Source organism: Acipenser ruthenus, chromosome 58 (genome assembly GCF_902713425.1).
Source record: "Acipenser ruthenus chromosome 58, fAciRut3.2 maternal haplotype, whole genome shotgun sequence".
In the NCBI taxonomy this organism is placed as follows: domain Eukaryota; kingdom Metazoa; phylum Chordata; class Actinopteri; order Acipenseriformes; family Acipenseridae; genus Acipenser; species Acipenser ruthenus.
Genome location: NC_081246.1, coordinates 3,010,075 through 3,022,417, shown reverse-complemented (window position 1 = coordinate 3,022,417; position 12,343 = coordinate 3,010,075). Strand labels below are relative to the sequence as shown.

Here is a 12,343-nt window from a genome sequence, read left to right as displayed (position 1 = left end):
AAATATATCGCATTTCTTAGGAGTTTTATTTTATATTTTCTCACCTTTCAGTGCCCCTGTGGCAAAGTGGTTTGCAGTGTACCGGTGCAGGAGTGATGCGGTGCATAGTGAACAGACAGAGACTTGTAATCCAGCTGGAAAGTGCTTTCTTTTATTTTATAATTCCAGGTGACCAAATAATAATCCCTGTCAATACACAGCAACGTGTAGAGCATGGGGTAAATAATAACGGGGTTGCAGTCCCAAACAATAAACACACATATCCTTCACACAATATACTAACATGGTCACCAGTCCTGGGTGCGCGCAGTAGTGCTCGTGGTGGGTGATACAGGTTTATACTTGACAGTAGTGCAGTGCTGTTCCGGGTTTGTGCTGGCCCTTGGCGACAGCTCCGGAACATGTCAGCCGTCTATTAATACCAAACAACAATAATTAGTAACAAAACAAACAAAACACTCACGATACTTTATCACAGGTATTCCTCACAGGTCCTTCCGGTTCTATCATTAAACCAAGGCGAAGAAACAGATTTCGTCTCTCCGTCTCCTTTTATGCCGTCACACGTGACCCCTTGGTAAACAAGTGCAGCCGCCCCTCCAATCTGTGACTGCCACATCGTTTCCCTTCCAGGTTGATGAGTTAATGCACCAGAGTTCCACCCCCTTTCTAGCTGACTGACTTCCCTTGACCCCTGGGAAAGAACTGTCGGGCCAGCCCGTCCAAGGTACTCTGTTCTTGCTATCACTGTGTTTCTGTCACAGCACCCTAATAATGTTTTTATTTGGTTGAATAACCCTTAAACTTAGATTTGATTGAATATGTTACTTTCTTTAAAGAAATGTGTTAATATTGAAGAAAATGACTTATTTAACACTCATTTTATCATTATTTTTAATCTAATAATTTAAAATGATTTCTAACCACATTTAAAAACAGCACAGTGTAGAATATTATACAAAATACAATAATATACTCAACCTTAACTTCAAAAATGCAAATAATTATTGATAAAATATATGGTATAATAATAAAATAAAATAATCAAATATTAATAATGTCTTATAATAATTTATTGAGTTAGTTATGTATGATGCAAACAAAAACGCTTTTTAAAAATATTGAAATTGTTATTGATTAGACATCACAACTTAAAAACTTCATATTTAGATTTTTCTAAAGAAACACATGAACAAAGTTTGTACTTTAATAGTTATCAAACACATTGCTTAGTATTTTTTTTTCCTTTCACAGGAATGTGGTAAGGAGATTTGGTTAATTCAGCTAAAATGGATATCCCAGGAACAGTTGACATACTGCTTTGTCTTTAAATTCAAACTAGTGGTTTACTACTTTATGGGAAATAAATATAATTTATTTTGAACTGAATCTGTGTCTATATGTGGCAAAGTGGTTAACAGTGTGCAGGTGCAGATGATCAATCCAGGTGCAAAGTTGTTTAATGGGTTTGTATGTCCAGTGCCTGATGGCAAAACAAACTGTAAACAATAAATGATGCTAAGTAATACAGTGGCGTGTGTTACTTAAATTGTAATCCCCGGGTTTGTCCCCATTCTTTATACACCCAAACGAAACACAAAACACATACACAAGTCCGTTAGTGAGTGAATTAGTGCTCGTGGTGCAGATACAGTTATCTGTGATACAAGTGCAGTGCTGTTCCTGGTTTGTGCTGGTCCTTGGCGACAGCTCCGGGATGTGTTAGCCATCTACTAATAACAAGACACAATTAGAGACAAAGAAACAAACACTCACGATACAGTTACACAAAACTCAGGTCCAGGTTGTTTTCTGTAACCAAAATGAAGGAACAGATCACGTCGCTTCGTCCCCTACTTATACCGTCACTCATGACCCCTTGGTAAACGATTGCAGCTGCTCCTCCAATCCGCAGCTGCCACATCATTTCCCTTCTGGGTCGATGAGTTAATGCACTGAAGCTCCGCCCCCTTTCTAAATGACCGACTTCCTTTTAATCCTAGTGTAAAAGGGTTGACTGAGTGGTGACGTCAGGCCAGATGCAGGAAGAAAACAAACAAGTACGTACTGCAGGGCAAAAGATGCTGCGGCGCCGTTTATTTAAACAGAAATAAAATAAAAATATTCAAACAAAAACACTTGCTCACAGAGCAAAACAAAAAGGTTACGCAAAACAATTATCACTAACACAATAACAAAAAAAAAATGATCCAGGTCAGGCTGGGCACATCGCCTTCACTGTTCCTAGATTTATTTTTAATTTGATTTCTCTGGTCTCCTCCGCTCTCGTTCACTCCTCTGAACACCCACCCAGAGTGCAGAGAGCTGCAGGCTTATATGCAGGTGACCATCTCCCAGTTAGGAACAATTAATTAACTCGGGAGATGGTCTCCTTCTGCACGAGGCTTTTAATGTGGATGAGGCTTCCCATCCACACTGCAAAACAATACAAAACATACAGCTCTTTGCCGTCACATTTACAAATAATAATAATAATAATAATAATAATAATAATAATAATAATAATAATAATAATAAAACAAAACAAATACAAAATAATAAATCGCACATGGGTGGAGAAATAATCATGTACAGGGCTCCTCGCCCTGTTACACCTGGGAATGAAGTGTCAGGCCAAACAGTCCAGGGTACTCTGTTCCCGTGACTTAGCGCTGTCACAGGTCGGGAGGGAGATTTACCACCAAGAATCACTGTCTTTCTGTCACACTATAGAATTGAAATTGTGATTATTTTCAAGTCTGTCAAGTAGAGATTAGTTTTTCATTAGTATCGTGATACGTATGGTATCGTGGTACGTATCATATCGTAACCTTGGTGCATCGTCTCAAAATTGAGATTTTTTGCAGTCCATACTTGTAAACACAGACCAAGATGCATATCAGAGTTCTTCACTGGAAACAATTTGCAGTAATGCAGCCCACCTGTACTGCACACTTCTGCACTTGCATTACTTTTTGGCACTTATTTTTTATTACAGTCATAGGTTTCAATACATTTTTTCATATGTACATACAATTAGGCTGGCTCTCACCTATGAACCAGAGGCTTTTTATTGGTATTGTTTTGTGTTTAAAGTTTTGTAATGGTTTGGTACCTCCTTATTCGAGTGCTCTGGTAGAAAAGACAAACATTGGCTATAGTTTACACTCTCAGACAGACGCAGGTATCAGTATCATTTTCCTTTCAGAGATCCTGATGGGAGAGCAAGTACCGGTTACTTCTACCTGCATATATTTAGCTACTAACGCAATAATTATTTTTGAAATGCTGCATTTTTTGTTTACTAATTACACGTAATTTTTGCACACACTCTGTTGCTTGTTATTTCCCGCAGCAGTCTTGTGCCCCGCGTGGAGCCGGTGGCTTCTGCTGCCCCTTCCAGGGATCAAGCAGCTTAAGTCGGCTGACTTGTGCTCTCCTACAGACTGCTAAAAACTCCAGCTGGAAATAAATCAGTAAATACATTTGGAATGATTTTTTCTGAACTGTAATTGTTTACTACTGTTTTTTGTGAGAATATTTTCTTGAGTGTTTTTCTGTCTTTTGCACAGACAAGCACAGCTGCTGGGCTCAGTAAAAACGCTGCCAGAAAAGCTCGCTGGCCATTCAATCAGGGGCATGGCAACTTCGTGGGCTTTGTTCCAGGGTCTGTCAATGAGATTCGTAATGCAGTGGTTTGGGCTACTCCCCATACCTTTACAAGATTCTATCGACTGAATGTCATGAATCCCCAAAACCCTGGCTTTGGAACGAAAGTGTTTGGGGTCAGCTGCATTATTGCCCTTACGACAGCTTTGGTACACTCACCCATTCGGTAATGGTTACATTTCATATTTGATCGGGAACGTTGGCTTGTTATCATAACCCTGGTTCCCTGAAATAGAAATGTAACCATTAACCTTCAAGGTCGCTGTGTCCATGACTGCAGCATGTCTGAAGGATGCTGGCACCTGTATCTGCAGTCCTCTTCTGCTCTCGGGGGCGAGCACGGCAGCGACACAGCCGCTTGCGTGCCGCTTTGGAATTCTATTCAGGTTTCGGGATCTTTACAGGTAAATACCGATTCGTTAATGGTTACATTTCTATTTCAGGGAACCATGGTTATGATCATAACCCAGCGTTTTCTTTATTAAATTATTATTATTATTATTTATTTCTTAGCTGACGCCCTTATCCAGGGCGACTTACAATTGTTACAAGATATCGCATTATTTTTACATACAATTACCCATTTATACAGTTGGGTTTTTACTGAAGCAATCTAGGTAAAGTACCTTGCTCAAGGGTACAACAGCAGTGTCCCCCACTGGGGATTGAACCCACGACCCTCCGGTCAAGAGTCCAGAGCCCTAACCACTACTCCACACTGCTGCCCATTGCTGGTACCTTAGTGGCAGCCCCTGTGTTGAATTAAATGTGCAAGCCTGTGTGGCGTGTGAACACCCCATGCTCTGTGTCTGCCTCATTATTATTCAGTGTAATGCATGTAACACTTCCCTGTTATAGGGACATTTTCAAGGTATGCACCTTTGGCATTCATTCTCAGGTTTTTTCAAGTTTTTTGATTTCCATTCTGAAACTGTATATTTTCAGTAAATGTTTTTGCATTTTAGTCAAATCTATTCTTCTGATTTTTAGGTGTCCTCAAGTGGCTGAAATTCTGTGAATTTTTTTGTGTCCTTCAAGACCCTGTAACTGACCGAACATCTTCCTACATTCAGTGCAGGGATAGGGCTTCACTCTTCTGTGAATTTCATGGTGTCTTGTAAGGGCTTATAAGTGGCTGAAACTCTTCAGACATTCACTGCATTGATAAGATTTATTTTTTGTGAGTCCGCTGGTGAGTTTTCAAGGAAATTAAATATGTGAAACTCTTCTCACATGTAGCACAGTGATAAGGTTTCTCTCCTGTGTGAATGTGCTGGTGTGACTGAAGATGTCCTAACTGTGTGAATCTCTTCCCACACTCAGTGCAGTGATAAGGCTTCTCTCCTGTATGAACACGCTGGTGTCTTTTAAGATTTTGTAACACAGCAAAACTCCTCCCACACTGAGTACAACAATAAGGTTTCTCTCCTGTGTGGCTGCGCTGGTGTCTTTTAAGATTTTGTAACTGCGTGAAACTCCTCCCACACTCATTGCAGTGATAAGGTTTATCTCCTGTGTGAACGCGCTGGTGGATTTTAAGCTGTGATGAACGACTGAAACTCTTCCCACAATAAGCACAGGGAAATGGAGTCCCACCTGTGTGATTCTCTTTAGCAGCTAGAGGAAAAAAAGAGGAGACAAAGGTTATTTTAGAGCATGCTAACACATTAGCTCTTCTGCAGGGCTTCCCCTCATAACCATGAACACAATAGAGTGAACTCTGATGAGAATACAGTCAAACCTGCTTAATATCACTCCTGTTAATACCAGCCTCCTTTTATGCACAAACATTCACGTGCATTTAACGTATGCAATAGTATGTGAGCACGAGATTGCACAAATTAGTTCACGTGCTGGGATTCAAAGTTAATAATTAATTAGTAATTGAATCCCGGCACAACAGTATATATAGATGCACGTTTCACTCACTCGGGGTTGGGTGTTCGGTGAGTGGAGAATGGGAGAGAGAAGGAGTAAAATAATAATAATAATAATAATAATAATAATAATAATAATAATAATAATATTTTTTTGTTTTTATTTAGCAGACGCTACAGAGAGGCTTAAAGGCTATTGACATAGTGGTTATGTTAAATTGAACTGGAATTACCAAACATGTCAATCTTCAGCACTCTTCTACAGTTTAGTAACTCATTTCTGCAAGGTTAACAGGCAGCTCGATGTTGCTTGTTTTGTAGAATTACCTCTAAATCCCAGTTCACATTCAGGAGGACAATCATCATACAGACTGGATCCCAGCTGGTTGTTCTCCTCAAGTGTAAAGACATTAATTTCAGTAGGAACTTCCTCTGCGATGGGGGCACATTCCTGTTCTATGAATTCCTCTTTAATAGGAACACATTCCAGTCGAGGGACCTCTTCATCTTTAACACATGTCAGCTCTGTACCCTGCTTTAGACTTGAACACCACTCCTGGTCAAAGGACTCCTCTTGTGCGTAAACTGCTTCTATCCTTGGCCTCTTCTGTGCTTCAAATTTAGACATAGCATGCCTCTCTTTGGGATCTGTGTGAAAGAAAATTGTACACAATTATGACTCTCACTTATGAGCCAGGTTCCTCTACAAAGCCAGCCCCTACAATTCTACAGAGATGTTATTGGGTCATTCCGGTGGAACAATTTAAAAAATGTTTTTAGGCATTTACTTATTTTTAAACCAATAGTGCGTCCAGTTACAGTACTCCGAGATGGGAATGCGGTTGGATCCAACTGTGCTTCAAAAGTATTTAAAATATAATTAATAAATGCACGTATATATGTGACTAATCATGCATTTACCATGCGATTTATTTTCATGTGCAATGTTAAAATGTTTTATCTTTTTATACTAATTTTACAGGAGTTTGTATGACCCGCTCTCAATACAGTAATCCATTGCATATTATTATTATTATTATTATTATTATTATTATTATATATCCGACTGCGTAAAAAGTCAGATAAATGAATCCTGTTTTAAATATCATTATACACAGCTGTAACAATTACTATGTTCACATAATTATTGTTTTGAGATTCAGCTTTTATTAGGGAGCTCCCCTAAACCCCTTGTTTAGAAAGATGCAGGGTATTAATGCTTGTGACAGAGTAGCCGTCTGCCGTGTGGGTGCTTGCATTCACTGCTGAGTGACAGGCAGGAGATCGAGACGGAGGTTCAAGTTGATATGCCCCGCAGGTAAACAGGATTTATTTACATATCAACACACTGAACAGATCATTTGACACAACCAGCAATGGTAGCGCACGGAGCACACACAACACAGTGTACGAAAACTTTGGAAGATCTACAATCTCTGAACTAATCTTCTCTGTTCAACAACAAACGGATGTTGCTGAAGAGCTTGAGCACAGTGGATAAATGGTTAGGGTGGATATGCGACGGGGAGATACACAACCGATTACTGTACAGTTGAGTGGAAATTATCTCCATTATTTTTTAAGTTGTATTATTTGTTTATTTAGCAGACGCCTTTATCCAAGGCGACTTACAGAGACTAGGGTGTGTGAACTAGGCATCAGCTGCAGAGTCACTTACAATTACGTCTCACCTGAAAGACGGCGCACAAGGAGGTTAAGTGTCTTGCTCAGGGTCATACAATGAGTCAGTGGCTGAGGTGGGATTTGAACCGGGGACCTCCTGGTTACAAGCCCTATTCTTTAACCACTGGACCACACAGCCTCACATAGTCTATATATCAATACTAAAACGTATTCATTATTTTTGTTGATAAATGTATTACACATATTGTATGCCAATCAAATTAGCGTGTTATCATGCATTTACAACAAACATCCATGCAAAATAAATACAATCACGTTTCATCTGCAGTGTTGCTCACCTCTGCTGAATGAATATTTACTGAACCCCAATCACAATAACAGTTAGTACAGCTCTTATAAACGTTACCATAGAGAAATGCATTGAAAACTTAATGCTGCATATTGAAGCAGTGAGGTATGGTACAGCATATTAAAACATGATAAATGCACAGGATAACTATTGGACAACTGCAAAATCACTGCAATTTTATCATGGTAACATTCAGTTTAAGAGCCAAAAAACACATATTATTATTATTAGTACATAAGTACTTGCTTACAGTTACAGTATGATAGGAACTACGCTTTTGAAGCGAGTAAGCGTCTGTCAAAGAGTGATTTCAACCACACACAAACATACATTAGAACTAACAATTTAGTTTTTTTGTATTTATTTATTGCTAAAAACACATTTCATTAAATATTCAAATATTTGTTAAACAGTGAAAACGGTATGCATTGAATGGTACGATAGATCTTCTGAAGATAAAAATAAATTAAACATGAATTTACTTTATACCTAGATAGATAACATGACACGCCACATTTTTTAAATTATTATTATTATTTATTTCTTAGCAGACGCCCTTATCCAGGGGGACTTACAATTGTTACAAGATATCACACTATTTTTTATTTTTTTTTATTTTTACACCTAACCCCTAAACTTAATTCCTAAATCTAAATCTTACCCCTACCCCTTAATCTAACTGTAACCCATAAAACTAATTCTGTCACTATCAAACTAACTGGAAAAAGAATGGTTAACATGCAAAGACATGATGGAAAATACTGTAAATATTGCATCTGTATGTCACTTTTTTTTTTTTTTTTTTTAAAACGTTTGTGCAAACTCCATGGTCGAACATGTATTCAAGAAAATAGGCACTTTAAAAGTGTCTTTAAATAAAGCGCCTAACCAAGACCTCGCCAATAAAATTGACAAAATGCATTAAAAAGGAGTTGGAATGAACAAGCAATACTATCAAGAAGATCAATCTTACCTTGAAATAATCCCTGGTTCTCATTCCTCTGAAAGTCTTGTTCATTGCAGTCGGGGTTCATGTTTCTGAGAGGTTGTTTAATGTCTGCATCTGCAGCGTTCATGCATTCCCGCACCGCTTTCAACTCGCTCTCTGATATTTCCAATCTCAGCTTCAGACTTTCATTCTCTTTCTCCTTTCCAGCCATTTCCATTTGGAATTCAGTGAATTTGCCGCCGACAACTTTTGTGATTTGGCACAAGACGGTGTCTACAGCCGCTTTCACTGCGTGCTCGATGGTAGAGGCGAGCTCGTCTTGAAAGAACGACACGGAGACGCTGACGTCCATCTTCACTGACTGTTAGCTTGAGACTCGAGTAGCGGAATCCTGTTTGATTTTAATGTATTATTTGTTTAAGAATTCCCATTCATATAAAATCAGCACTTCTTCCGATGCGATAATGAAAGAAAACAAACAGCAGACTCGTTTTACTTTTCCAAGGAGTAACTTTCGCGCTCCAGTCTGTCTGAGTTCTTAAATAAAACAGAAAAGGGACTCTGTTTCAGAACTCAATGCAGGTAATAAACTAACAAAAAACATTTTAACCCAACCTTACTCAACAGCAGATGATAAAATGCTGTAAAATCAGCAGCAGCTACAGCTGCCTCTCTCTCCAGCAGAAACAAAACAAACGTTTCAATTTCCTGGAACGAAATGAAAGCGTCAACAGTAGTGGGCGTGTCTGGTTGTAATCTTCGCATATTATTGGCTGCAGAAACTCTCTGAACTCAGCTTGTGAAAGTGATTGGCTGACCTCCCTGTCGAAGCATGTCTGCATCACGATGAGAAGAGGCGGTTATGAAACTGGATACCAGTGTTCTCCATGTTGGCTCTGACTGCGTTGTGTTTTAGTTTATAATGTCCTGTTTTGGGTCCTAAATGGCGACAGCTTCGTCCCTCTGCTTTTTACTGCGCGTGCTCAATGAGTTTTGTATTCCAAAATTGCTGCGAGTATGGAAGGCCATCTGGGTCAAAAATGTGTGCTGTTATAGCGTATACAATTTGGGGCACTCGGTTCTTTAGAAATGAAATAAGAGCCAACGAATTTAAAGAAAATAGTACGTGTATTAAACGATCCAATGAAAATTTGCCTTACATTCTTCACGCTCTACCAAGTGTGATCAGGGAATCCGAGCATGGAATATTTTAAAAAGCAAGCTTTTTTAAACGTGTCTTTCAAATAATAATAATAATAATAATAATAATAATAATAATAATAATAATTTATGTCACTGTAAAACTTCCAATAATCGCCGGGTCTTTTGTAAGTAGACGTGCATTGTATAATAATGAACTGCTGGATGCAGTTCAGTTTTTCAATGCAGATTCGTTCTTCTGCTTCTTCATTTTGTAACGTTTTGCATATCCTTGTTTACTGTTGCTTCATACTTTGGGGGTGTGCAATACAGTGGCATTGTTATAAAACTGTTACTTAATACCCACTGACACAACCTTTTAACGATGTTGCGGGAATGTTGCAATTTAGTTCTGTTAATGCTGTAAGGGTGTATGTTAGTGGCTTCTCCATGATTGCATGTGAAGTATTTGAAGATGTTAGTGATGTTACATAATAAACGCTGGGTCTCAATAGTCGGCGGGGCTTCTGGCAAATATTGTACAGAAACGCCCCCAGCGCTATACAAAATAAAATAATAATAATAATAATAATAATAATAATAATAATAATAATAATAATAATAATAATAATAGCAGCTTGTGATGACCCTTATTATTTCTGACAGTGAAGAAGGAGACAGAGATAACAATTATTAACAAATGTATCACTTGATAATAAACAAGATCTCTGTCCGATCCAGGACCACGTCACGTCAAATAACAAATGCTAAACCTCAATGAGACGGCTGCACTCAGCTCAGATATATTGCTTGGATACATTGTGAAAAGTGTTGAATTTTTTAATCAAGGGAAGTAATGTCAAAACTTTACAATGCATAAGTAAGAGTTCATCTAGAATATTGTGTTCAGTTCTGGTCACCTCGTTACAAAAAGGACATTGCTGCTCTAGAAAGAGTGTAAAGAAGAGCAACCAGAATTATCCTGGATTAAAAAGGCATGTCGTATGCAGACAGGCTCAAAGAATTTAATCTGTTCAGTCTTGGGACTTTGTCAAAAGCTTTCTGGAAATCTAAATAAACCATGTCATATGCTTTGCAATTATCCATTGTCAATGTTGCATCCTCAAAAAAATCAAGCAGGTTAGTTAGACACGATCTCCCTTTCCTAAAACCATGCTGACTGTCTCCCAGGATACTGTTACCATATAGGTAATTTTCCATTTTGGATCTTGTTATAGTTTCCATAAGTTTCCATATAATAGAAGTCAGGCTTATTGGTCTGTAGTTACCTGGTTCAGTTTTGTCTCCCTTTTTGTGGATCGGTATTACGTTTGCTATTTTCCAGTCTGTCGGTACAACCCCTGTGTCAAGAGACTGTTGCATGATCTTGGTTAGCGGTTTGTAAATAACTTCTTTCATTTCTTTGAGTACAATTGGGAGGATCTCATCCGGCCCAGGGGATTTGTTTATTTTAAGAGCTCCTAGTCCCTTTAACACTTCTGCCTCTGTTATGCGAAAGTTATTTAAAACTGGATAGGAACAGGTCGACATGTCGGGCATGTTGTCCGTGTCCTCCTTTGTAAAAACCTGTGAAAAGTAATCATTTAATATATTTGCTATTTTTTTTTTCTTCATCTATGATTTTGCCATTTGTATCTCTTTGACATTTAACCTCCTCTTTGAATGTTCTCTTGCTGTTATAATATTGGAAAAACATTTTGGAATTGGTTTTAGCCCCCTTAGCAATGTTTATTTATATCTCTGCCTTTCTAACTTCCTTTTTACTTTAAAAAGGGGCATTTTTAAGCCACAAAAGCAAGGCAACATCAGGTATTGAGCAAATTGTCTAACTGTATCCTGTTTTTTTATTTTCAGAATGGTTGACAAAGTGTTTGCTGGAATGCTTTGAAATCTGCAGCAAAATCTTTCTTTTTCTTGTAGGCGGAGAATTAGCCACCACTTTCTGCAAGAATAGGGCATGTTTTTGAGTGAGCACTATGACAACTCTAAATGCATCATAGGATCTAAAGTCCCCAAACAGCACTAAAATACAGTACAAAGGCATTCATCTGGATGCAAGTTAATACATTTACCAATATCCTTTACACTCAACTGTTCAAACAGCTGATTAGTTTTACTCAAAATAATTCGTACTAACAAGACATTTGCGTTAAGTGAATTTGTATAAGAAGTAATTTACACTAAGTGGCTGCTAAATTTGTCCAGGACTGTGGCAGGACGAAATCCCTTAATGTAAATAATGTGTGTGAGAATGTAAGGTTGGCTGGGATGGGGTTAAATTTGTCGCTGCCAGCAATCACAGGCATGGCCTTTCCCCAGTTAGGTAATTGAGTGCTAAACTGGGAAGTGGCAGCATTTATTTCAGGAGAAATCCTTCGTCTGGGAGAAGGTACGTGTTGTATTGCGTGTTGGTCAGGGAAGGCGAATGCCCAGCCTGACATTAGTGTTTGTGGTCAGTATTGTTTTGTTTAAATCTTTTATTTTGGCCTTGTGCCCAGTTTGTTTGTTCCAGTTTTATTTGTGTTTCTTTAATAAACGTGCACAACAGCGCTTCAACTGCAGCTTTTCTTGTCTCCAAGTCTCGTTCCTGATGCTATCCTGCCACAGGGACCTTGTAGAAAGTTCATACCATTAGGAAATGTGTCTAATCCAAGTTTGTTTTAAGCAGCTGGAGTGAATACCTGCTCATCAGTA

General features: G+C 38.4%; 2 protein-coding genes across 2 annotated transcripts in view; one reads left to right on the top strand and one right to left on the bottom strand.

Moving 5' to 3' along the window:
• LOC117971126 (zinc finger protein 300-like) overlaps positions 1-12,343 on the top strand; it is a 199,828-nt gene that overhangs the window by 103,428 nt on the left and 84,057 nt on the right. The gene's annotated exons all lie outside the window — the stretch shown is intronic.
• On the bottom strand, positions 1,192-9,298 carry LOC117967223 (zinc finger and SCAN domain-containing protein 2-like). Its single transcript, XM_059018109.1, has 3 exons — positions 8,513-9,298; positions 5,874-6,194; positions 1,192-5,286 (listed from the first exon to the last, which is right to left on the bottom strand). Exons 1-3 carry the CDS (start codon positions 8,838-8,840, stop codon positions 4,841-4,843), a joined length of 1,095 nt encoding a protein of 364 aa, XP_058874092.1. The 5' UTR covers positions 8,841-9,298; the 3' UTR covers positions 1,192-4,840.

Bases quoted from the DNA above. Each gene is read 5' to 3' on its own strand.
- LOC117967223 (XM_059018109.1), bottom strand. From the start codon at position 8,840: ATGGACGTCAGCGTCTCCGTGTCGTTCTTTCAAGACGAGCTCGCCTCT. The intron at 6,195-8,512 runs GTAAGATTGATC...TCTTTCACACAG, and splicing joins GAACCAGGGATTATTTCAAG to ATCCCAAAGAGAGGCATGCT. The intron at 5,287-5,873 runs GTAATTCTACAA...TTTTTCCTCTAG, and splicing joins ATGTGAACTGGGATTTAGAG to CTGCTAAAGAGAATCACACA.